The sequence below is a fragment of the Natrix helvetica genome (assembly GCF_964273705.1).
Source record: "Natrix helvetica genome assembly, chromosome: 4".
Classification (NCBI taxonomy): domain Eukaryota; kingdom Metazoa; phylum Chordata; class Lepidosauria; order Squamata; family Natricidae; genus Natrix; species Natrix helvetica.
Window position 1 is genome coordinate 85,586,215 of NC_138550.1, and position 27,498 is coordinate 85,613,712.

Consider the following 27,498-nt stretch of genomic DNA (forward strand, 5'->3'; position numbering starts at 1 on the left):
TGAATACATGCACACACACACACACACACACACATGGTAATTCTTCATTTCATCAATTTTTGCACATTGGTAGTTGCTAAATGTAGGTTAGAAGATAAAGCTTTCATGCAGGCGTGGTTCTTTTGTGTTATTCTATCTAATGGAGATAGATGTTTGGAAGATGTTTATGTATGCACAAAATAGTGGATGGGGTTTGCACATGTGTGAAATACGTTTTTTAAAGTCTCATTATCTATTAATTGTTTATCCATACTTGCTTGGTTGGGGGGAGAGAGAGGGGGGGAGGGAGAGGGAGAGAGACCACAGCAACTGCTTTTAGCTGCTTTAAAATCTTTTCCCTCCTCTAGCAGAGATTGAGGTGAGTTTAATCCTAACCATCACATTCTTAATTCAGTTTTCTTTTATGCAAACAATTAAACTGGCTGTCTTACTTTTTTTTAAGTGAATTAAAGTCATGGCAATTTTTCAATTATCATCTAGAAATTTCTGAGGTGTGACAATTAAAGTGAAAACTAGGTGCAGTTAACTTTGTTAGCAATTCCTTTACCTTTTGTGAGCATTATGTATATCAGTAAGATACTATTTAGTATTAAAATAAAATATAGAGTATATTCAAACTAAAACATTCCTATGGGAGCCCACTGCTATGTATTATATATCTAATTGCTTTTTCATTCTTTCCTCCCAATAAGAAGCAATAAAGAAGCAAGGACTGAAATGGTATAAAATATGAATTATCCACTCCACTTAATTGGCTTGATTCTATAATGCAAAATTTGTCAGAGATATTTAGCTTCTATTGCTTAAACAAGTAAATAATAGCATTTTACACTGAAAGAGAATAGAAGAAAAGATTTTAATATAACTACCTCTTGTAAACATCAAAGGAAAAGTGTTATGCCTCCTGGTCTGTGGTTTATACTATACCTTAATTGTAATGAAGATTAGTCCTCAAGTTGCAACTATTCATTCAACAACTGCTCAAACTAAAAGCAGCACTGAACAAATAGTAGTTATGCCCAGTACCCCTGCATACACAGGATCAAAATTTGGCCTCTTAGCAGCCTGCCCACACTTACAACATCAGTCACCTCTAATGGCTTTTGCAGTTTTCTTTGCAAAGAAGCTGCTGGCTGCCAATCCTCCTTCCCAAGTTTGCACTCACCTCTTTTACAAATTGCATATGACTTCTTGTGAGGTTTGGGAAGCCTCAGAAGCAGGGCAGCAAGTGTAGGGTAGCAGGGTAGCAAGGCCAGAACCTGTGTACGCCGGGTGGCCAGGGGGAAGAGGTGGTGGAGTGCAAAAAAACAATTAGAGGGGAAACTGGCAGAAAAAGTTATAAGTCCCTGGGCTAAATATCCCTCACTTGCACACCTTTTCCTAGGCCCTCTATACTTGCACTGTGCCAACCCCTTTATATCCTTACAGACTCTCACCACACCTCTCTGTCCTTCCCTCAAACCCTTGTGCACCTTTGCACTTATAAGTTTGACCATTTGAAGTTGAGACACAGTTGAACAAATGGTGGTTACCAATCCTTATGCAGTTCATTGCATTTTCTGAGTTTACACCAAGTTCAAGCTGATGACTCCCAGTGTGTTGGGAAAATAATTCCCAGAATTATGTTGAAAAAGTCTCTTAGGTTAACCCATTGGGTTCCTTTGTTCTTAGCATACAACCATTCGTTCCGTGTCCATTCAAAGTTAGGATGGTGCTGAATGAATGGTGGTTATGACCAGTCCTTGGACTTCCATCCATTCCAGCACCTCCATGGTCATGTGATTGCAACCTGGGCACTCGGTAGCTAGTTTGCACTTACAACTAGTTGCAGCATGGCCAACAGTCCACGAGCGACAGGGCTTGTTGCTCAAAGTAGCAAGGCTGAAAGAAGCAGCAAAGTGCAAGGGGCAGAAATGGGAAGGACCTACTGTAAGTGGGTGGGGGGAGTTGCAGAAGACACTCTCCCTTATCTTACCAAGTCTCAAGGCTGGCAGGGATCATGCTGGTAATGGCACTGATTAGGTGAGTCTCATCTAACCATAGGTGGGATTCAGTTAATGATGGACACTGGGACTGACAGTATTGCTGTCGCTAAGCAGTGCAGTCATGTGACATTGCATTTTACAACCACATCGCTTAGCAATGGAAATTCTGATCCCAATTGCCATTGTAATTTGAGGATTACCTATACACTAAGATGGTCAGAAATCCACTAGAGTTGTCCTAGAACTGTCCTAATATATTTTGCCACTATTATACTGTAATCATTTAGCTTTGAAATTAGAGGAAATTTTCAGAATTATATATCAAAGACACCTATTTTATGCCATGTGGCAAATACCTGATTTTTCTGGGACTTGATAACTCTGTCCATGGCCAAACACAAATGAGTCTTCTCCAAATATATTGGGATGACTCAAAATATTTCTAGAAAACATCGTTAATATCAGTCTCAGCATAATCTGATCACAATCAAGTTGAGAAAGAATGCACTAGTGTCTTCCTGGATCATGTCATTCAGATAGTTGAATTAGGGAAGCCATGTGGCAGATGATGAAAAATTATGAATGACTGGAAATCTGATTCCAGTTAAACTCATAGACCCTTCAACCACTTCTTGTGCTGATTGCTGCAGTACAGGACTATCTTTGAGGCTGCAGTTCCTGCAAAATGCAGCAGCTTACATGTTGGCAAATGGAAGCCTCAGTGACACCTCCTATTACAAAAGTGAAAACTCAATCATTTATTAATTTGCCTTTATGTACAAATCAAGGGGCTAGATAAATACATAAATCTCTTTATAGCTTTGAATCTAAGTACTTGAATCCTGCATACTTCAGCTTTCACATTAATTGATTTTAATATTTCCTTTTTCTAGAAAACCAATATGCGATTCTCTAGAAAAGATATCTGAACATTTCAACCTTACAAATATTCCTCCGTAATGAAACCAATATGTATAACAAAATAATCTAAACATTTATGAATAAGCACTGCTTTCATGTAAAGAAATGGCAATCATTTAGAAAATCGGCCTTATAAGAATAATGTTAAATAAGACATGAAATTCTTTACAAAAATGCTTTTCTTCTAATGGAATTTTTAAAAGTTGTATGTTGTTATAATGATGTGAGTGGCCAACAATGTATAATAATTATAATAGTTTATGATTATTTAAAATTTATAATACTTTATTGTAATAGTTTGTAATAATTAGATATTTGTCTTTCTTCCAGATTTCTCCCATTAAGCTACGAACTGCTGAATGAGATAATATTGCTAATCACTGTATCCACTTAAGGCACCAGGCTAGAAAGCAGAACATTGTGAGTTCAAATCCCACCTTAGTCATGAAAGCCAGGTGGGTGACTTTGGACCAGTCTTTCTCTCTCCTTCTCCCTCTCTCCCTCCCTCCCTCCTCCTCCGCCTCTCTCTCTCTCTCTCTCTCTCTCTCCCCCTCCCTCCCTCCCTCCCCCCCTCTCTCTCTGCCTAATACATCTCACAGGGTTGTTGTGCGGAAAATAGGAGGAGGAATATGTGTTGCATACAGTCCACCACCTTGAATTATTTGTAATGATAATAAAATTGAATGCAAATAAATAAATAGGAAGGATTTGGGGTCGATATAGCCCTAAATTATCTTAAACAAAATATTAAACAAACTGGACATTAAACAAACACCAGATTTTATGACAAAGGAAAACAATAAATGCATATCTCCATGCTTTTACATATTAAAGAACTTGGTCATTAGAACTGATGCTCAAAGTCACATATATGTATTGGCATGGATGGAATTTGTTCTTACTTGGAGAACTGGTGCAGCTAAAACTATGGTTTGTATAATAACTTCCCACTAAAGCACAGTACACTTTGGTGAAGCATTGAATTAGAAAATTGCTACAGGTTATGTTAATTTTTATTTTAATGGTGTGATCGTTCTGTCCCAGCTTGTGCGGCTTGTATTTTTCTCTTCCCAACAAAGGGCAAAGGCTGTTTCAGCTTTTTTTAAAAAATATTTTTTTTTTATTTTCAAACACAAACACACAAAACATATAACATAAAAACCTCTTCAACTGCATACAGTGTGTCAGTTACAAGGTCTTTCTGTGTCCTTTCCATAGTCATCACTTAAACTTTATCAAAAATCACATATTGTCAATCAAATATTTTGTATACATTATTATTATACTTCATTTGTTTGCTTATCACTATTGTTTCTCCATTTTAAGCAAGGTATTCTAAATATATATCCATTTATATTATAATGATTCATTATATCATCTTCAATATATCCAATAATAAATAATGTTTATATCCTATTCTAAATCATTCTATTATTTTAGCGTTGATAACATTCTCTAATAATTTTCAATTCCATGTTTTTACCATTATTAGTATCATCAATCTAATATACATGTATACAAATTGTTATAATTGTTAAACATCCATTAAGCATAGCTATTATTACATCCTTTTCATATGAGGCATATTGAAGTAAATTTATATTATGGTATTTCATTACATCATCCTGAAATCATCCAATGATATTACATCTTTATATTCTATTCTATATAGAATTATTTATCTTTTATAAAAAGGCTTTTCAACATCATCTCCATCATCCTCACTTACAGTTTGTATAAAATTTCATATTATCAATCTAGTATATAAAAATGCTTTATCATTATTGATCATTTATTTGACTATAGCTATTATTACTTTGTCTTATACATAGTACTCAAAGTTTAACTACATTTAACTAAAATTTATTGTGACATTTCATTTCATCATCCTGTATCCTTCCAGAAATAGTGCATCTCTTCCCATTTGTAGAAACTGTATTCTAAGTGTTTCTCGTCTCTTCTCTTGACAACTTGTTGTTCATTGCATATCTTAGAAGGATTCGAAACACACCATCTGTTCCTTTCATCTTGACTTTTGTTATCACTGGTACTTTTGCCGAAATTACTCTCATTGTTTCTGCCAAATTTTCTCCCCTTTCTCCATCTATGTTTTGACATCTGAGATAGAGTTCCAGTCCATTGATCTCTCCTTTCCTTATTTCACACTTATCATTTCCCTTCGCACTTGATTTGCTGTCAGTGTCAACAATTTTCTTATCACTTTCATATGTCTCTGTGATTTTTTGAACTCTGTCCTCAAATTTCATCGTTGTTTTATAAGTATTCTCAACTCTTCCCTCCATACTTTCTGTATTTTGATCTATAATTTAAGACTCTTTTCAATTCTCTCTGTAATTATTAAGACTTTTTGAGTTTCTAACATATTTTTTACAATGTTAGTTCCTTTTCTTCTTCATATTGCACCATTTTTCCAAAGTATAAACACTACCACTAAAACATCCAAGGCTTTTGCTAGGTTTAAACAAAGCCAATAGCTTTGTAATATCAGATGTTGCCAAGTCTCTAGCCTCTAGATGGCAGTGTTATACCTTTTCCCTCTGTTTTTGCCTCTCTTTTCTAAGCTTTGAACTCCAGAAGAGAAAAAAATATATTTAAAGATTATGATATGGCTGAGCCTTGCGAGGAAAGAGGCTTTTAATCCACGAATACAAAAAATGGAAAAAGTATAGAGGAAGAAGGGGAAAAAAAGACCAGTCCAGTTTAAAAGTAAGAGGCATTTGTAAAAAGTCCATCCATAGAAAACAAACAAAATTAAAGTGGAAAAGATAACACAATAGTTTTACACCAGGGTTAATTCACTGCTTCCTTCCTTCTGTCTTCAATTTTATTTTAACTCTAAGTCTTTTGGGTTTTCTCTTCTCTAATCATAAAGATTTTTCTCACCATTTTGACACATTGTTTCTCCTATTCTGCTTCCATTTCAGGGGCTTGTCTCAACCTTCTGCAGACATTTTAGCTGCTTCTCTTATAACCAGCAAAAAGAGCTTTCCCTGGATCAATCAGAGGCTTTGCGATGTCCCTGAGATCAGCAGGACATGCCCTTCTCTATCACCATTCCTTCAGAATGGTTTAGATCCAAAAAGGATCGTCCAGCAACAGAGGTATCGATAGCAATCCTGGAATCCCAAGATTGCATGTCATTTCGTAGCGACGTCAAGCATCGCCTCTCCAGGCTGTTTCAGCTTTTCTGCTTGATTATGTGATGGAGAGAAAAGATCTGAAACTTTAGCACTGAGTGGAACAGAAGAGCAGGCTTTTTTGACAGCAAAATTGTCACTTATAAGGAATGGCTTTATAGCAGTGGTTCTCAACCTGTGGGTCGAGACCCCTTTGGAGGTCAAACAATCTTTTCACAGGGGTCACCAAGGAGCCTCCTGCAGAGAGGCTGGCGAGAAGCCCGCCCGAAGGGAAGGAGCGGCTTGGGTTACCCGCACAGCAGAAAGAGTGGTGTCAGAAGCCTGATGGGATTCCTGGCAGGCCAGTCTGGCCTGCCTCCCATGCAGGTGTTTTCGGCGACTTTCCGGCCCGGGAGCTCCTACAGGGCACAAGCCTTTGTCAGGTTGAGCTGCATCAAGGAGGGAGGCTTGGGCAGCTAGAAGGGCAATGGCTGAGGAGAGGCCACTGCAGCTGTTGAGTCTCCACCTGATATCGCTTTTCCTCCTCCCCCCCAAGTGCAGGCCTGGCTCCACCGAGCCGGCTCTGCTTAATTCCGCTGGGATCCGAGAGGGAGACCATTAGCCAGAAACCAAACAGAGAAGAAGAGAAGGGAGACCGGACCGGGGACGTGGGAGGGGGAAGAGGGGTTACTGGTTGGAAGTCTGAGAGGTGGGATCACCATGCATGTGGCTGGAGGAGGAAAGAACAAAACCTCATGCCAGTAGGGGAGGGGCTTCTGCTGCTCCTCTGACCAAAGGCAGCTGAGCGCCCAAGTTCAGAGTGTGCGTGTATGTGTGTGGGGTGGGGGGGGGGGGAAGTAGGATCTGGAATGGAGACGAGGAGGGCGAAAAGAGATATGTGCGCAGCGCAGAGGATGCTAGGAAAGCAGCTCGCTCTGAGTGACGGAGGTTGATGGGTGGAGCTACGGAAGCTTAGCAATAGTGGGAGACACTGCAAAAAAATAAACCCACTGCAGTTGTGAGAACTACATGAAATCAAGCATCAGGCAAAATATAGACCTCTTTGTGAATTCTCTGGATAAGTCAAGATGTTGTACTTATTTTCTAACATGATACTTAAGAGAAACAATAGAACTGCTTAGGCTATGGATGAAATATCAGAAACGTAGTCCATTCTGATTCTATTAGCATCCGAAGGGGGGAAAAAGTTTAATGTCAGTTATAAGGCTGCTAAAACTAATTAATCTAACTATATGATCTCCTCTTTGCATTAGACCAACCATGGTATTGATTTTATTATTTAATTACATTTATTATAGCCACCCAGTTCTATAGGCTTTGTGCAAATCAAATTTTGCACGCTTGCATGCATAAACCTCATTCTTGCAATCTAGCTACCCCTTTTTATAGGCAAGTAACTCTATTAGAGGAGGCTACATTTATATAGATAGAAGCCTCTAAATGTATCCCTTTTCAGAAAATTCAGCAAACCAATATGCTTTTGTTCCTTAAACAACTTCAGGCACCTTGGCTAAATGCTACAAAAATGTAGCCTTCACAAAACATAGCTGAGCAAGAAAAAAAAAACTTGAAAAATTTGGTTCCCCAAAATTGAATCATTAGAAAGCATCCTCCTGATCTGTAGCATTATGAACCCACTTCTATTCTAAAAGCAGTTTGCCTCCTCCGTTTCATTATAGAGAAAACAAAATGCATCACTAATGTTAAAAGTAGCCAGGGTAAGAGTCATATAAAATATCTTCTTGAGGGCATGAGTGTGGGATGCCCTGTGTTATAGAGTATGGGGAGGGGGAATAAGAATTCTGTCTTTTTAACATCCTTAATGCATAAAGTATTTTAATTATCCCCAAAGGGTTCTCAGAGTAGATTAAGGATTTGAAACAAGGCAAGTCAGGTACTTTCAGTCCTACAGTCTGAAAGATATGATAGCACAAGGGTAGATAGAGGAAAGACCATCAAAGCAAGCGTAGACACTAATTATGTAAGCTATAATTCTGAATAGTTCTTATGAAATACTTCAGTAGCATAATGAAAGCTGCTGGCTAAATGAAAAATGGAGAGAACCCAAATTAGCATGTTTCTCATCAGAGAAAATGGGTGTAATGGTTTCTAATACTGTAACAAAGAATTTGGGAAAAGATAAAAGCAGTGTCTAATAGTAGGAAGTTGGACTATACATACTCACAAACCAGTAGTGGGTTTCAAAATTTTTTAGAACCTCTTCTGTAGGTGTGGCCTGCTTTGTGGGAGTGGCTTGCCAGCCATGTGACCAGGTGGGAGTGGCTTGCTGGCCATGTGACCAGGTGGGAGTGGCTTGTCAGCCATGTGACTGGGTGGACCTGGCCAACTTGTAAAATGTGGTGAAACTCACTTAACTATGCTCTTGCTTAGCAACCAAAATGTTGGCTCAGAAACTCTGGCATTTGAAGCACGCAAGTCTTAAAACTGTCAAGTTACAAGACCCTTGCACCCCTAACCCTTTAGAAAAAAAACCCCAGGGGTGTTCAAACTTGACAGCTTTAAGATTTGTGGACTTCGACTTCCAGAATTCCTTCTCTCGCTCTTCATCTTGATGATGTGTGGACGGGCAGGGGAGGGAGCTGGAACCGGTACTAAACGGCACTATAGATTTGTGGAACCTCTTCTATAGAAGAGGTTAGAACTGGCAGGAACCCATCCATGTCACAAACACATAATATTGCTAACAGGTAGAGGTGGGGAATCTTACTTTTTTCCCCACAGTTTTTTTGTACATAATGCTTCATCCCAATGTTCTCAAATTCTCGTTTCTTTTCCTAATGTTCTGAGAAATTATAAGTTGTCTATGTACAGTTTAAATGATGACAAATAATACACATTAAGTTCTGAGTTAAGAATGTCCTATGTTAAGGATGGCCCATAATTAAGACAGTCTGTTATAGCAAAATTTGAGTTAAATATACAATGGTTCAAGTTAAATACACAATGTTTTGAGTTCAATACACAATATACAGTATTATGAATAACATATTAGTACAGTTTCTGTACAAATTCAGCTTAAGGACATCTCTAGGGAACAGAACTTGTTCTTAAACTGGGGACTACTTGCAATGATAAATAATATTCTGATTATCTGACGGGACAAATTCTGACAGACAATATATGGTATCAAAATAAAAAAAAACTGTAATATCTGTTTTCTGTTAACAACTTTCATAGCAAGGTCTCTAGATAGCACAAAAAAACCAAATCAACCCACTTGGTTTCTTGTCCCATTTAGCATAACATCTCTTTCATTCTGAGTTTTGATGATAGAAAACTTACTCTTGGGAAATCTTGGTGGGTTGTCATTGACATCAGTCAGAGTGATATTCACTGTTGTGGTTCCAGCCAGTCCCCCAAGTTGACCTCCCATGTCTTTTGCTTGAATGAGAACTTGATATTGTTCCTTAACTTCTCTGTCCATATTTGGCAAGGCTGTTCTTATAACACCTTTAGGAAGGAAAAATGCTGTCTTTGTTAACTATTTATTCATGAAAAAGAATTCAGAATAGTTTACAATGTGTCCCCTAGCACATATATCATTTGGTATTCATTGCTGTCCAGAGACAAGGAATTCTATACTATGATATTACAAGGCAATAAAATGATGCTCTGGAATGTTTGCATCACATCATTTCCATCTGCCAGTTTAAAAATAGTTTCTTGTGAACAGTATTAGATTTGGACAAAGTTGTTAAAATCCCTATATCATCTTCTTTTGGGACTGAGGAATGAGCAAGGCAAATTTTTCAACTATGGATATCAAGGGAAGTCCTACATTAGGTAGAACGAAGCAGCAGGTTTAAGTAGAAGACTGGGGCAGGGAATGTATTGTGACCAAGTCTCCATCTGATATCTTCCCAATCAGCCACCTTTGTTATGTTTCAGGGACTCCAGAATACCATGCCATATGTGTCCATACATTTCCTTAGGTTCCTGAATGTGATTCAATGTGCTGGCTACCTCCTATAAAGCCTTACAGGGCATAGAGCCAGGCTATTTGTGGAACTGCTTCTCCTCCATTGTTTCTGGTCAGCCCACCGGATGCAGCAGAGGGAACATCCTCCATGTGTCTTTCACCAAACATACCGTCTTGTTGGACCCTGGAGTTATGCCTTCTCAATGACTGCATCTGCAATATGGAACAAAATCCCTCCCTCATCCCCCTCAATATCTAAATATGATCCTGTTACCTTTTCAAAAGGCTTCAAAAACCTGATTGCCCCTCCACATACATGGGCAATGTCTGCTGTTGGTGATGTGCTTTCTTTTTGTGATTGGACATTGTATTTTAACCTCTTGTTTTAACCTGTATTTTAACCTCGGGTTTTGTTTTTTGTTTTATTCTCCGTACACACCCACAGTCACTTTTGTGAGATGAATAGTCATATGAATTATTTAACTAAAATAAATAAATAAAATAAATGGTCTTTTTAGGGAGTCTTGAGCATTCAAGGTGGTTGTGGTATTGGCTAGTACAGATGCATATGCAAGAGGAAACAGGATGGAAGTAATGTGTTTTCCTTTAACCTCAGGCAATAGGCCCTGTTAAGATGTCCCAATGGGAACTTCCCTGACTGATGAATTTGGAACCAGGCTGAACTCAGGTAAACCCTGAGGCTGAAAGTATACTGGGCATTTGCTGATATACTGAAGAGAGGAGCTGGATTTATCTGGTGAAGGACACTGTTCCAGAGAAGAACAATATAATTATATTTATAGATGTATTGAACAAATAATTCGAGTCTTTCTAATAATTCAGTGCAAGAGCAACTGACTGTCATTCCACCAAAGAGCTACCTAATAAAATAATACATTTTCCTGTCCAAATGTTATTGTGACATGTCTTCTATTTAGAAATAAAAAGTGAAAATAATTGGCATGTTTATAAGTGCTCATAAGTAATATTTCCTTCTTTTTCTTGATTTATGCTCCAATTGTAAGTAAAATAGAAACAGTCCTTTGAAAAATAAACATGTTTGTGTTGTGACATAAATCCTTAGCCAAAACAAATAACAAATATGTAATTAACTTTTAAGATGAGAAATGTTTAAGATTCATTAACTATTTTTGTACTGCCATACTACAGAGAGAAACTATCATGTGTCCATTCACTAAAGTTTTAGATCACAATAACATTTTGAGGTTGTAAACTGAAATTACTAGCTCACCGGAAGGGGAATAAATATATATGTTATAGACATACAGTAGATAATAGTGACATCGGGGACATAGTTAAAAATAGATACACAGTTGTATAGCACTGCAATATAAGCTAAATATCTGGTGTGGGAACAGAACATTTGTTTCTAATGCATAAGATTTCTTTTCACTTAGTTTTGTAATGTTGAAAAAACAGCAAAGATCAAAGGCAGAAAGGAACTAATGGTCAGAAAAATGAGAAACTGAGGGAAAGCACAACTGATAGATATACCAACACTAATTTTCGAGGCTAATCTTTCTTCCTATCACCCAAGTGTAAATTGATAATTACAGCAATAAATAAACTCAAGGCCTCCAAAGGAAATAGAATTGGGCTGAGCAAGAAGAAAGTTGATTTTCTTGATTGTCTTTTGCCAATGCTTAGCCATTCAAAAATAATTATAAATAACTGAATTTGCCTCAAGGGGAAAGATTTCCCCCCTTTACATTAACATGTTTCTTTTTTCTAAATAGCTTTAGGCTAGTTCCTCATCATTTAGATGTCTTGGGCATTTGCAATTATAGTTATATCCTTAAGTGTTTAGTGCTGTTCAGTCATAATTGTACCTTTTAAGTAATACATTTTAAACTGTGAAATGGTACAGTTCATCCATTTTTCTGCAGACTGTTGGGATTTGCCAGCTTTATTAGGAGAACAGAAATGACTCCCCATTTCCAACATTAAAAAAAAACAAAAGTTTGTAGATTGATCTATTCTGGTATGAAGGCAAGAATGTGCTGTTGTAGACTGGAGAAGTGCAGGGAATGGAGGAAAGAAATTCCAATAGCCAAAATCCACATCTAAAACATTTAGATAATTAGGTCAACCCTATTATTGGAATGCTATTTTGCGTAGGAAAACAGAAAAGGCATAAGACCCCACCTATTGCCTTCCCAATCTTCTACACACATCTAAAGAGGTCATTTTACATTTCTCACAACAAGGTTTCCTAAGAACAATTCTGTGCAGCCATTGGCTGATTGGTGGGCCAGGATGAAGCTTATGTTATGACAAAGAGTATGCTAATATCAGCATGGGGGAAAAAACAACACCTAGGTTCTAGGATATAGGAAGGCAAAATTTATTAATTCCAAATAAGAATTATTTCAACAGGGCTGTAATGGTTTTTGTCCCTACCTGGTGAGATAGGAACTAGCAGTTCTATGCTGGAGAACATTGTTATGTCAACCACGATTTAAGTATCTCTAGACCATATGAAAATGGCAAAGTATCCATTAACTCAGAACGGTAGGATGAAAAAAGTATATAGTTTAAACTATGGAGCACAGAGCTATATAGACTATGTTTTGTGTACTATGGGGGAATATACAGTATATGGTATGTACAGATATTCCTTTATCTACAGTAAAAAGATGAACCAGGTTATATCTGAGGGCCTACTGATCAGTAGATCAAATCTTAAATAACAAGTTAAGTGTCTGTAGAACTTACATTTTATAGTTGATCCTAATAACTGAAGCCTGTGTCTTTTTTTCCACCCTATGACAAATAATCTTAATGTTTTTGCAATGCTAAGCATTTAAAACTGAAATTCACCTGCTCTTGCTCTGGTGGTTTCTTCAGCTATAATTAATGAAGAAGAAAAGAACAGCAGATATTCCTAAGGGTATCTCTGTATTGTCATTTACCTGATCCAGAAATGGTGTAAAAGATATAGGAGTTTGGATTTTAAAACTTCTCTATTGCCAGTGAGATCTAATTAAGGAAAAACATTAGAAAGGGGTGATTTTTATTTCCTGGAGCAAGTAGAAGAGGGAGGTAGCTCATCCAAATTAAAATAAAATAAAGCTACTGATTCACTTTTCTGATATGTTATTTTGTTAAAACAGAGTATATTTGACAAGGAACATGACCTCTGGAGAGCTTGTGCTGTGTTATGCTGCTTCCATCTCCACGCATTGATTAGCCAGGAAGCAAGGGTTTTTAATACTCCATTTGACATTCAAGTAGGGACTCATTGGGAAAACAAATTCCATTTTCAGAAAGGAGGCAGACCAGCAGCCCTGTCTGCCTTGCATTCAAGGCACACAATTGGCAGCATTTAGTGTGGAACATTTTGGTTAAGTCATTGAATTATTAAATACAGAAGCAGGAATGACATTTCAAAATATAGGACAAGATATGCAATTAACTGTCCTCCAATCCCATGAGCATTTCTGGCTGTTTATGAATCTATCCACCACATGCAATGACCTCCAAACAACAAGGCTGACATTAACATCCATTTCCCATCCTCCAATCCTCCACCTGCCAAAAGCAGGCTGCTGAGGGAAAAAAGGATAGATTGGGACTGAACACCAACATTCATTAAAATAGCAGATTAATATATAATTATAAGAGCTTATCAGCATAGCACATGCTCCAAAGTCCCTACTACTCACATATTTTATATGTGGTTAACACAAGATTGCAGCAAATTTATGGAAGAAAAATACATAGCTATGCTTTGTTTTTCCATAGGGAGATTGTATTCTTGGAATAATTGATAAGCCAGGAAGTAAAGGGTTTTTAATATTCTATCTGTCAATCAAGTATACATTGGGAAAAACAAAAATAAAACAATCCCAGCTATTCTAAGGGAAGTAGGGCTTGCATGGTAAAACCAGAAGGTGCATCTCTTAAACAACTGTTTCCTCAGAGATAAACATTTCTTTATGTAAAAGAAGACTATTAGGTTTAGGAGAGGGAGGTCACGAGAAGTTACTTTTTATATCAAAAATAGGCAGCATTTAAAAAAATTGATCTAAATATATTTAACAGCATTCATGGGATTCCTATTCTATATGTTGTATATCACAGATGTCAAACTGGCCGCATCATGTTGCCATCACATGAAGTTTCACAATGTTTTTCCCCTTTGCAGAGCTGGAGTGGGTGTGGCCTTGGCGTGATGCATCTGGCCTGCAGGCCACCAGTTTGACACCCCTGTAATCTATATCATTTGATGCAGTGGTGGGTTTCAATTTTTTTTAGAACCTCTTCTGTAGGGGTGGCCTGCTTTGTGGGAGTGGCTTGCCAGCCATGTGACCAAGTGTGAGCGGCTTGGCCGTCATGTGACTGGGTGTGCGTGGCTAACTTGTAAAATGTGGTGAAACTCACTTAACAACACTCTTGCTTAGCAACCAAAATGTTGGCTCAGAAACTCCGGCATTTGAAGCACGCAAGTCTTAAAGCTGTCAAGCTACAAGACCCTTGCACTCCTAACACTTTAGAAAAAAACAGGGGTGTTCAAATTTGACAGCTTTAAGACTTGTGGACTTCAACTCCCAGAATTCCTCCTCCAGTCATGTTGGCTCAGGAACTCTGGCATTGAAGTGTGCAAGTCTTAAAGCTGTCAAGTTACAAGGCCCTTGCACCCCTAACCCCTTAGAAAAAAAACCCAGGGGTGTTCAAACATGACAGCTTTAAGACTTTAAGGTTTAGATAGGATTTTTAGAGGTGGGCGGAGCAATTGGTGAGCCAGCCAATCAGTGAATGGCGGGCAGGGCAAGCGTGATGTGGACGGGCCGTGGGGGGGGAGGTAGCTGGAACCAGTTCTAAATGGCACGGTAGATTTGTGGAACCTCTTCTATAGAAGAGGTTAGAACTGGCAGGAGCCCACCCCTGATTTGATGGCAACTAATAGTTACTACTACTGCACTGATATGTGAAAAAAATGCTATGAATAAAATGATTCCCTTCTCTATTATTATGCTACATTATAAATGAGAATTGTAAAGCTGTGTATTTCCAGATAGTGCTGAGCTAGAAATCTTAACAGTGGCCATAGTGGGGGATGAAGCCAGATAATGGTTAAGTTCTGGAGATCCATAGTTTCCTTGCAACTGCCCAAATTAATACTCTAAACCAGCTGCCTAATTTTGGTTAGAAATAGAACGGCATGAATGCAGCTCAGCTAAGAAAGCTTTTGGTTAAATTGCCAGGCTCATGGAAGTTGGAACTGCTCCAATGAGGTCCTGAATGCTACTCCCATTTCACATAATAGAACACTCAGTAAAATGAAAGTAGCGATATCACACAATCACAGAATTCTGCTTATGCAACAGGACCTGTACAGTTCTTTAACATCTGTTTAGTCCTTTTGTTCAGCAGTTGCTTCTGAAGTGGAAATACAGTTGTATTATCAAAAGAAAGCAGTTGGCATTTTTCAGTGAGCATTAATGGCATTTCTTTTCTTCCTTTGTAATTAGATAAAGAGTGCTGAGATACAGTAAGTGCCAAATCAGCCTGAAACATGGAAGAGAAAAGAAGAAAACACTCTAAAGGACTGAATGTCAATTACCTGTTTTGGGATCAATGGAGAAATATGGCTGTCCCTGAAGAATGCTATAAACCACTCTGGCACTGTTTCCATAGGTTGGGTCATCAGCATCAATTGCTTTGACCTGCAGCACATAGGCCCCTGTGAAAGGAACGACACATAAAGCTAAACAGATGAAACAGTAAAACGACACTTTAAAAATAGCACAGTTTTGGATATATCTTTTGTGATGCAGCGTATGTTTATTATAACAATGTCTAAAATTCTGGGTTTTGCAATCATAAAATTTCAAGGTGGCAAAACATACACAAATAGAATTTGGTTTAATTTGCTCAGGTTTTTTTTCTTTCCTAAGAAGCAGTAGAGTGCTTGGTCATTTGGGAATGTTAAGACTTTCATTTTGCCTTGAGCAACTGCTACCCTAAATAGACAGGCAACTCTATGAGACAAAGAGTCTTTCTTAATTCTAAACCAATCTAAAGCCACATTTTAAAAAAAAATCACATAAGCATTATTATAAAGGGAGGATTTGAAGCTATTTCAAATGTATTTACAAATGGGGAGATGTACATCAATCATTTAAGGCAGTAATTGTATGGTGGTCAGATATAGAGCTAAAATGGGAAGATCCAAGTTCAAAAAACCATTCAGCTGTGAAGATTTTGGGGATTATTTTGAATGAAATCACTTATTCCCAGCCTATTTCAAAGAACTGTTGTGAGGATGGAAGGACAAAACCATCAAATGTACATTGGTCACGTATAACAAAAGTGAAATATAATAATTACACATCCCAATGAAAAACTTAAATATATAATCTATCTTTTTCTTGGTGGGGAGGAAACTCTGTAAAAGATTTCAAAGTCTCCATATTGCTGTTTTGTCGTAGAAAGATCTCTGAGGCTCAGGATACGCTTTTTCAACCAGGCACTGGAAAATTTAGTAAAGCTTTATAACTGTAAAAATATATGAAACAGCGATATAAAGAGCTGGTAAAAATGCTCATACCATGTTGTGAAGATATATTCCTGCAGTCAATTCTAACATGAGTAATGATACAAGAAAGATCTGATCTAGGGCTAACTTTTTTTTTCTTTTCAACTTGCAGGGTTTATACTAGGGTTGTCCTATATATCTATATATTAAATAGGAGCTGCTGCCTTTATCAATATTCTAGATGCTAGAAACAAAGAACAATTCTCGTCTGCTATTTTGATTCCTCAAAATGCTATGAATATGTATTTCCTCCTCCTTTTGAATAGCTCAGCCATTTCTGATTATAATTTATGAAAAGCTGTATACATGACTCACAGAGGTTACAGAAAGAATGAAGCATAGATTTACATTTAGTCTTGAAATGCATACTTGGAAGTGCAAAACATCCAACACCATTTTGAAGATTACTATTAGACATCAGGATATTTTGAGCCAAACTACTGACTATAATTTGAATAGACCTAATGGACAGGGTTTTTTTTTAACATTGTTACTTTTAACAGGAATTCTTGTATATGTTAAATGCTGATTATGCTATATGATCTCTCAAATGCTGTTATTCTCCCTCCCCCCCCCCACCCCAAAGGATATATCCATTGCTATGATTAGATACTAATGTATTTTCTGAGCACAGCTGAAAGAAATCTTGGATCTGGCTACTGTCTTTCCTCTGTACATAAAACTTACTTTTAAAAATACCCAAATTGTTTACCACCACTCGGAAAAAAGTTGAAAACACCATTGCTCATTGGAATAACATATTTTGCAGATAAGGTAACCTACAGTATATACAATTATCAGCATGTCTTTCTGAAATCTTTTTCAGGATGAGCACTGTATTTGACTTTTGAGTAGTAGGCCAGAGACTGTACAATCAAAAAAGGGAAAAAAAATTGTGGATAATAAAGAATCAAGACTAGATAGGAAGGACAGAAATGATCCTGCATCATATGGAATGCATTTTATTTTATTGAAGCAATGAGCATGATTAATCCAAAAATATATAATAATCATCCGCTTGCTACATTAAAAATTACTAGTATTAACTTCTGAAAGGCATTTAAAAATTGCTTGTGACCTTGCACATCATTAGGTACAGCTCTGGTATTGTCAATATGAGACAAAAGGTCTGAATAATGCACTTTATTCCCCTGCTTCTTAATTATTAAATATGTAATTTAGTGAATGTTTCCAAGAACAAATTTCTACCCAACATCCTATTTATGGGTATTTAACACTAAGCAAACTTCATATAGATCAGTGTTGGACAAAAACTTGCAGAACTAGATTTTAAGACAAGATTCACTAGACTGTGACAGAAGATTTTTGGATTATACTTGGGACACAATTATCCTACAAAAATATTTTTATCAATTTAATATATAAGGTTTTTATAATTCAGATACATAGTAAAGTATTTAAACATGCCGTAGGAGCTTTGGCACAGTGGTTAGAAAGCAATATTGCAGGCTATCTCACTGCTTACGACCAGGAGTTTGATTCTGACCACCTTAAGGTTGACTTGGCCTTCCTTCCTTTAGAGGTCGGTAAAATGAGCATGCAGATTGTTGGGGGCAATATGTTGACTCTTTAAACTGCTTAGAGAGGGCTGTAAAAACAGTATATAAGTCTAAGTGCTATTGATATTGCTAGTTCTACCCCCTGAATATTGATACACACAAAGCTAAGAAGGATTTAAACCTGTGAAATAGTCTCTACATTTGAATCTGGAACATGGTAATCACTTAAATAAATTAGCTAGCATATTGCTAATCTTACTAACATTCTCTTAGCATCTCTCACACTGCCATAAAGTGCCTATATAATAACAATTGTATTTTCTGAAAAATGTTCTTCTTAAAGCATTTGACTCTAAGTGTACATAAACTAATGCCCCTAAATTGTTATAGCTATATATTGCTTCCCCATGTGATAAGGAAAAACTGAGACAGCCACTATGCAAGATAGATAGGCTGAAGACTAGCAGAGAGCATCCATCCACTAGCAGTATGATGAAAACTACTTAATTTTACACCACATGGACAAACTTAACTACAGTTTTATCTGGGAAACTGTGAGCATCCTAGACCAAGCTAAAGCCAAAAATGCTAGAAAATTCCTGGAAGTTTGGCACACAGATAAATTAGTCATCAACAGGCAAATACAGATAAACCACATTTACATACCATTCAAAAGAGACAATACAAAAGTGAAGAAGAAATAAAAACTCTTTACAAGCAATCAATACTGAAATAAGAAGAGATTGACTCTAGGATTAACATCAGACAAGGCACGGTGGCTCAGTGGCTTAATGACACTGGAGATGGTCTCTGCTCCAGTTATTTGAGTACTAGCACTACATGGTAAGGTGAGCTCCCATCATTCGCCTCAGTTTCTGTCCATTTAGAAATTTGAAAGCATATTCTATGTGAGTAGATAAATAGGTACCACTTGGTGGAAAGATGAGTTGGTGCATTGTGCAGGTGTTCAAATTACTGCTAGCTTTGAACTTCCTGGTTGCAATGCCTGTTTGTGAGGTGGTTTCAGTGGAAGGAGGAGGAGGATGCAGAAAGAGCCACTTGTCTTTCTTTCTGGTGTGAAGCTAGCTCATCCTTCTGTAGCGTACTTTAGAAAGCATGTGAGCATGTAACACAATAGAGTTGGTAAAATGGCAGCCAAACTACTACTCTGCGTTAGCATTATAGTCTCCTTGCTAGTATAACAATGCCATACACTAATAATAAAAACATGAGACAAACATATCAAGCTGCGAACATTACCCAGATCAAGGAACTACCAATGCAGATAAACAATCAAGCATATTCAAGGAACTACCAGGGAGAAACCCATATTCTAATTCTGACAAGAGAACCAACTGTATATAATTAGAGAGCAAATCCTTGTCCATTCTAGAATAGAAGATGTCACCTAGTTGAAAAACAAAACATCTTTAGGGGAAAAAATCAGTCTCAGAGAATACCAAGGACTCCACACAGTACTCTAAAATAGCTCCATTGCATCACAAATCAATTTTCAAATCAATATTATATGGGAGTGGGAAGGGATACAATAGGTAGGTGTGTGTGTGTGTGTGTGTGTGTGTGTGTAAAAGAGAGAAGGAGAGAAAGAGAGAGGGAAGGTAGGAAAAAGGGCTTATTCTTGGATGTTTAAAAACTAGCAACTTTCCTTTGTTTTATTCTGGTTTTATTTTAAAAAGTAGGAAAATAATCAAGGCTGAAAATAATTGTATATCTGAAACTGAGCTTTTTACATAGGTGACAATGATCTTCCTTTATTTCCCCTTAATGCAAATTATTAAAATATTTATAACTAATCCAAATTAGTTTTCCCTGATTTTATTTTTAATGCAACTTTTCTTGATTTCTACATTAGATTAACTTTACACATTTCTAGTGGGCAATGTTGAAAAGGGAGTTTGTACAACATTACAACCTAATGATCTGTATCTAAAAATGCATGGAAAGGAGTTGCAAAAATAGAATAGTTGACTCCATCTATTTATCATGCCATAATAGAAGAATGTCCACATCTCAAAGAATAAACTATTAGTGCAAAGCAATCCAGATAATATTTGAAAATGCCATCTTGGTAACTAAATAGGAAAAGGAACAAAAAGTAAAGATACAACCAAAAAATAAAACCAACTTTTTTGGATATATCCATGAAATTACTTGGAGCCAAGTCTGACTTAAAGAATATCGTACTGTAGCTTTGAACCCATGTAGGCAGATTATGTAACTGCAAAGATCAAGCTTTATTTCCAATTTCCTTGATGTTATGGAGATACCCCCTTTGATAATTATTCTGCACATACAACTCCCAGAATTGATGGGCAAAATATAACCTCATGTCACAAAAATGGCATATATCAGGAAATGCTGAGCATGTTACTATTATACTAGTAAGACTAACTCAGTCATTGTATGTCTAATATCTGGGGATAATAAAATGAAGTGCTTAATATGGGTCACCATGGGAAGTGAAAACAGTAGCTACAAAGTAGGACTTCATTTCTTGTTTCCTTGCTTTAATCAAATGATGTATCTTTCCTGAATAAAAGGAACTGCTTTAATATTCTTCTCTATGCTCCCTGACAGATACAGAAAGAGAAACATCCAATTTATACTAAGCATATGCTCCAACTGCTGCCTATATTGCCCATGTGTGTTCATGTTGCTCAGATGTATGTAGCAGAAAAGACTGGTCATAGACTAGGTCCAACAAACTATTTCTCAACTTCTTAGGTTTACCATAATATTTAGAGAAAGTTCTTCAAATCATTATTTCTATGGATGCATCCAAAAATTTTAAATTATCCTGACAAAACAATAACTTTTCTAGTGGGAAAGAATAATCTAGTTCAATGAGAAGTTTAATCCAGAATTCCCTCCCCCCTTCATATATTATTGTAATCTTGCTAGATTTGAAAAACCTAATTAAGCTTTTTTTCTGCATCGTAATTAGGTGCAACGTGAATAGCCCCTTTAGCAAGCCAGCAGCCCACAATCTAGAATTTAGAATAGCCAATTTAAATTAGCCAAGTAAAGGTAAAGTGTTATTTAGCAAGGGCTAATCAAAAACACAGTTACTTCGACCAGACTGAGTGACAAACTGGAGCTACGAAGGAAGAGGCATGGCTTTAAGATTGGCACTCAGTCTCAACAAATCAGGCTGTGATAATACCCCATCTGTGGTCCCTCCTGCAATGCCCTGGAGAATAATCTAGTTCGATGAGAAGTTTAATCCAGAATTCCTCCCCCCCTTTTTTTTTAAACAAAATTTTATTGGTTTTTTTTAAAAATAAACAAGGAAAGGGGTAGTGGAATAGGTTACAAATTTTGGCAGTTACAATATGCAGGAGGTGGTCCCTCCCCCCGTGCTCATACTTTTCATTTATTAATACATTAGATTATTACAAGTTAATAGTACTTTGTCAGCATATAAACTTTTATCTTCAAATAATTTCAATCATTTTACATCAAACAGATTTTCTTGTTCATTTTTGTGATCTGAGTTTTCTCGATGTTGCCCCTTCTCCCCCCGCCAGCAGAGCTCCGGCCCCTCCCGTGTCCTGTGTGTCCGGTGTAGTATCATCAGGTTTGTCTAGGAGGGCTTTATTTTTATCCATAAAGGCCTGAGCCTCTGTGGTTGTGTTGATTCTCACTCTTGTGTCCTCCCAGAATATTAGCATACCTTCAGGCATCAGCCATCTAAACCACACCCCTTTCTGGTATAATTTCTTCGCTAGTAGCGAATAGCTTTTTCTTTTCTCTCTCACTTTCTTGGGGATCTGTTTCAGAATGGCTATTTCTCTATCCTGGTATTTTAGTGCTTGCCCCCTTTGTGCACTCAGAATCTCATCTCTTGTAGTCTTTCTAAGGAATTTAATGTGTACCTCCCTTGGAACATTATGTGTTCTAGCGTATGCTGAATTTACTCTATAAACCAGGTCCATGTCCCACCCCATCTGTTGTTTGTCTTTTTTGATATATTCAGCCAAAAGGTTTGTCATAATGTCCCTTAAATCTTCCATCATCCGCCTCAATCACATTTTGAAACCTAAGGAAAAAGGACATTCTTTCAAACTCCATTTTTATCTGATGGTTCTCAAGCTCTTGGTTCCCTTTCTGCATTCCCCTCACCTCCCCCCTCATCTCAGCCATCCCCTCCTCCAAAAGATCCAATCTCTGTGAATTTTTAATCGCCCGGTCTTGGTTCTCTTTAAGCTGCTTCCCCCCCCCCCTTAATATATGATTGTAATCTTGCTACATTTGAAAAAATTATTTGTAGTCCAAATCTTTCATAAGCCTAAATAAAATTTCTTGGGTGGGGGGAGGGAAGGATTCAGTTATCTAATTTAACAAGACATACATTTTACTATCAACTGAGGGTCTTGCTAACTCATATATATTGCAGTGATAACAAAAAGAAGTAACACTCTATAATTGTTCATTCAGAGAAGCAAATGATTCAAAATAAGCTCTCCCTTCAAGGATAAGCTTGTAAAAGCAATCCTATGAATGTCCTATTCAGAAGGAAATCTAATTTATTCAGATATGCTTGTATAGAATGTAGTCTAAATCTTCAGCATTAACTTGCTGCATAGCAAGGGGAATTTACTGCAATTGAGCGACAGATGTAAAATAAAATATTCAGAAGAAGAATACTGTTTGTAAAGGAGAATCACTTTTGAGATTCTTTTCTTCTGAATTACAGAAACATATAATGCATTGGGATTGATTCTTATTGAAGAACTTTTTAAAAAAGAATGGGATTAAGATTTCCTTACATATTATTTGGGACATTTATCCTTAGCTTCTTTCTGTAACTATCTTGGTGCTGTTTTGAAAGCAGCCGTTTATTTCTGTTGAACCTTTGCTCAGTTTCTATTTGGACACCCTGTTTGATCACCCTTCCATGACAGAACAGAAGCTTTATGCAAATTCACCTCAAATTTGTATTCAATTTAAAACACAGAATGTTAATCAGTATATGCTTGGGCCTTTAAGTAAGAGAAAGAACCAGATTCTTTTGCATTCTCCCCTTACCTGACCCTAAAACAGTAGATAATGTTTTTAAGTAAAGCACCACACATGAGGAGAAACAGAAATAGATGGTTTTACAACATTTGAACATTCATACAAATAGACATACCGGTATACACATCAACTGATTGCCTTTCCAAATTGGCACCACCATCATCCAAACATAGGGCAGAATAACTGTGTGGGAATGTGAAACTTCTTGAGAAAAACTGAATATGACACATACCCCCCAAATTACCACTTCACCTCCCCAAAGCCAGGTGCATAATAAAGAGATTTCTCCTTAGCATCACAAATGCCCCTTTCCCCCAATATTGTGCCTGAGAGGAGGATTTGGTGAGAATTTTGCCATAAACCTCAAATCACTACTACTGTAAATATGCAAAGCTTGTACAAAGCCCTTCCTGTGTTAGAAATTTCAAGGCTCAACAGTGGTTTTCACACAGGTTTCTGCAAAAGTCAGAATGAACAGTGTTCCTCTCACCACTTCCAAAACAGAACACCATTCTGAATGAGCCACAGAAAGCAAGTATCATTGTCATCTTTAATTGGGATAATTGACTGCAAGAATATCATGCAGGTGATCAAATGTAGATCATTTTCTAATCTGCAGAAGCTGCTGCAGAAGAGATAATTTGAAGCAAGAATTATTGTATGCTAATGAGGAATGGTTAGGAAATATTACCATATTTTTTTAGTGAACCAAGATGACTCATGCTTCCTGGATTAACATGTAGATTTGAATGCTATTATTCTGTCCCCCTTCACACTTAATATTCTATGCATATCTAGTTTCAAATGTTCAATAAAATGAATATCAGAATGCTTTTTTTAAATTGATCAATTGGTTGGTCGTCTTTTTTAATGTTGGCAATTATTAAATCACAATCTTTAAAAATTTAATTGAGATGGTTGTAATAAGCCACTAGCAACAAAAAAAGAAATCTCACGATTTCACCTCAACACATGTGATATATAAGAAAAGGTTCCCTCCTGGAAAGGTAAAGGTTCCCTTCGCACATATGTGCTAGTCATTCCCAACTAGGGGGCAGTGCTCATCTCCGTTTCAAAGCCGAAGAGCCAGCACCATTCAAAGACGTCTTCGTGGACATGTGACCAGTATGAATAAACACCCAAGGTGCACAGAATGCTGTTATCTTCCCACCTATTTTCTACTTGCAGTTGTACATGCTTTCGAAATGCTAGGTTGGAAGAAGCTGGGACAAGTAACACGAGCTCACTCTGTTACACGGCGCTAGGGATTCAAACTGCTGAACTGCCAACCTTTCTGATCAGCAAGCTCAGAATGTTAGCAACTGAGCCACAGCATCCCTCCTGGTATCCAGATTCTAATTTTGTGCAGTTTTAAAAGTACAAGCTTTAACTCAAATGGAAATAAATACAGCCAGGGTAAAGCTTTCAGTGCCTGTGTAAAAGGACCTTTTTGAATTCTCCCAAACATCAAATGGATACTGATTTTTCCATTAATTGGAGTTTCCAGAATAGGCTCAAAGCAACTCTTGTAAACAGTATATTATACTACTAAAGCTTATAGGATGTCAACACATTCTCTAAGTCAAGTAAGTAAAGATAGCATTAGTGCATTGTCCAAAGCTGCTAAAAATTATTCCTGACTGCTGTCTTAGTTTAGGAAAACAAAGACCAGAGGTGCTATTTAGCAGGTTCTGACCAGTTCTGGAGAACCAGTAGCAGAAATTTTGAGTAGTTTGGAGAACTGGTAAATACCACCTCTGACTGCCCCGCCCCATCTATTCTCTGCCTCCTGAGTTCAGGCTGATCAGGAGGAAATGGGGATTTTGCAGTACCTTCCCCTGAAGTGGGGTGGGAATGGAGATTTTACAGCATCGTTCCCCTGCCATGTACACCAAGCCATGCCACGCCCACCAAGCTATGCCCACAGAACCAGTAGTAAAAATGTTCAAATCCCACAAAGACCCATATCATCATGTACCCCCAAGCTTAGTGAGATCTTTGAAAAAGTATAACTCATCCAAAAGGAAAAAAATAGGCTACTTCTCTATAATTATGACCCCAAATGATGAAATCCATTTCTGTCTACATTCATTGTAATATTATTCTCTCACTGAACCCTTGAAGGATGTAGAACTCACATCTGAAAACGTTAGTTAGATTTGAGTGTCCTCAGCATAGGAATAAAACTCACCTTCATGTTTCCTGACGATTTCCTACAGCAATTTTATGTAGATATTGAGCTATTTTATACACAACATTGACTCAGAGGAACATTATATTATTTCACTATTATAACGTGCAAAACACTGTTTGAGAGGCACCTGTCTCCAAGCAACATTAATTGAGAGGCAGAAATAATGACAGTAAAGAAGTGCCTTATAAAGGTAAAGGTTCCCCTCCCATATATGTGCGACTCATTCCTGACTCTAAGGGGCAGTGCTCATCTCCATTTCAAAGCCGGAGCCAGCTCTGTCCAAAGATGTCTCTGTGGTCATGTAACCAATATGACTAAATGCCGAAGGTGCACGGATCACTGTTATCTTCCCACCAAAGTGGTCCCTACATGCATTTGTACATGCTTCTGAACTGCTAAGTTAGCAGAAGCTGGGACAAGTAATGGGAACTCACTCCATTACGTGGCAGTAAGGATTTAAACCTCTGAACTGCCGACCTTTCTGATTGATAAGCTCAGTGTCTCAGCCACTGAACCACCACATCCCTTTCAAATGTGTTATACTGGTAAAGTATTCCAAAATATTTTTTAAAAAGATAATATACTTAGTAATACTGAGAGATCAAGATGAATTCACATCCTTATTGTCTTTGTTGATTGGATCAAGATCCTGTGACCAAATAACTGGAAATGATTGGTATATATACTGATAGAAGAGAGATACAAGAAAATCATTCCTCGTATACATAAAGTTTTATTTCAGATACTACAAAAATAGTAAATGTGGGTCAGCTTGTCAGAAAGGAGAGAAGGAAAGTGCCAAACATGATGACAGAAAAGCCAAAAGAACAGGCAGATTTCAGAAAGTATGGACAGAAAATTTGGTCAAAAAGCTAATATAAGATGGATAATGGACAGAGAAGATAATTTATAAAGGCTATTTCTTTTGTTTTCTTGACTGGAGTGAACTATTTGATTGTGTAGATCATACAAGGATGTGGAAGTTATAAAGCTAACCTTAACCCTAATCTGAGTATTCTTTTGAGAATAAAGAGAATAAGATTAGTTCAGAATAAGGACGGGAGTAACACAAGGATGCATATTGTTCTCATATTTGTTTAAATTGTTCAGTGATGTACTATAAGAATGACAGAATTGGAAGTAATAACAGCTAGAATAAAAAAAAACAGAAGTCAAAATATTTATGATGATGCCACTTTGTTAGGTAAAAAAGAAAACAAAAATTTAAATGCTCATTAATGTAAAAAAACAACAACAACACTTAGTTAATGAAAGATACCAGAAGGCAAGTAAGCCTGCAGTCAGCTCTTACTAAGAAAAGCTTGACATTATGGACATTTGTTCAAAAAGTTAACAAGACCTAGGGCTGATTTAAAACATTAGCATTTGGTTAGAAAAAAGCATATATTTTATCAAATAGTACTTCTTTTTGAATGGGATATATAATTTGCTGCCCAATATAAAGATGAAAAGGTTTCAGGTATCCAACTGAAACACATTGTGTTTTATTTGAACTTTAAGATCTAGCAACAGGAGACAAGTGAAAGATAGGAGAGGAGACCTCATGCACTTAGAAAGGATGGATGGCTTTTTGTTTTTATTACCAGAAATGAGGTCAGACTTCTCTTATAGAAATAGTTACTCCTGTTTTTCTTCATTCAGACTGCATGGGAGTATTTCTATTACTGCTATTTTTTAACTGCACCAGTCCAAAACCTTTGCTGATCTATAAATCACTAGGGTTTGACTGTGTAGGTTTCTAACCGTACTGTCTGTTATTTCTTTTCCATTTCTTTGCCTGTGCCATATTACACCTGATTTAATCCAGTAACTTCCCTATGGAATACAGGTATATGATTCTTCACCGTAACTTAACAGTAGTTTTAGTAGCTACATAAATAAGCCATCTATGTTTTGTATGGTGAGTGGATACTGGATTTATATGTCTGGATGTAAGGATTCTAAGCCCTTTCTGGTTATTTTTCATTTATGTTCTGAAGCAAAACTACAAAAGCTATTTCTAAACTGAAATCATAGGCATTGATTTTGCAGTGTTGTCTTCCAGAAATGAGGGACATCCATTCTATTCAATTATACCCAACAGGAACATTAGGAACATCTAATATTTCGCAGAACGGTACTGGAATGAAAGACAACTCTGCTTGATTTGTCTGCAAA

The 27,498-nt window shown here is 37.1% G+C and overlaps 1 protein-coding gene across 5 annotated transcripts in view; it reads right to left on the minus strand.

Annotated features, from left to right (window-relative positions):
* The window catches only part of CDH12 (cadherin 12), a 790,632-nt gene that overhangs the window by 57,141 nt on the left and 705,993 nt on the right, over positions 1 to 27,498 (minus strand). For 4 of the 5 annotated variants that reach the window (XM_081952523.1, XM_081952524.1, XM_081952521.1 and 1 more), the window contains 2 exons: positions 15,592 to 15,711; positions 9,368 to 9,535 (listed from right to left, as the gene is read on the minus strand). The exons of the other annotated variant lie outside the window; for it this stretch is intronic. In XM_081952523.1, coding sequence (XP_081808649.1) covers positions 9,368 to 9,535; positions 15,592 to 15,711 — 288 coding nt within the window. The remainder of the gene's footprint in view (positions 1 to 9,367; positions 9,536 to 15,591; positions 15,712 to 27,498) is intronic. 5 annotated transcript variants of the gene reach the window in all.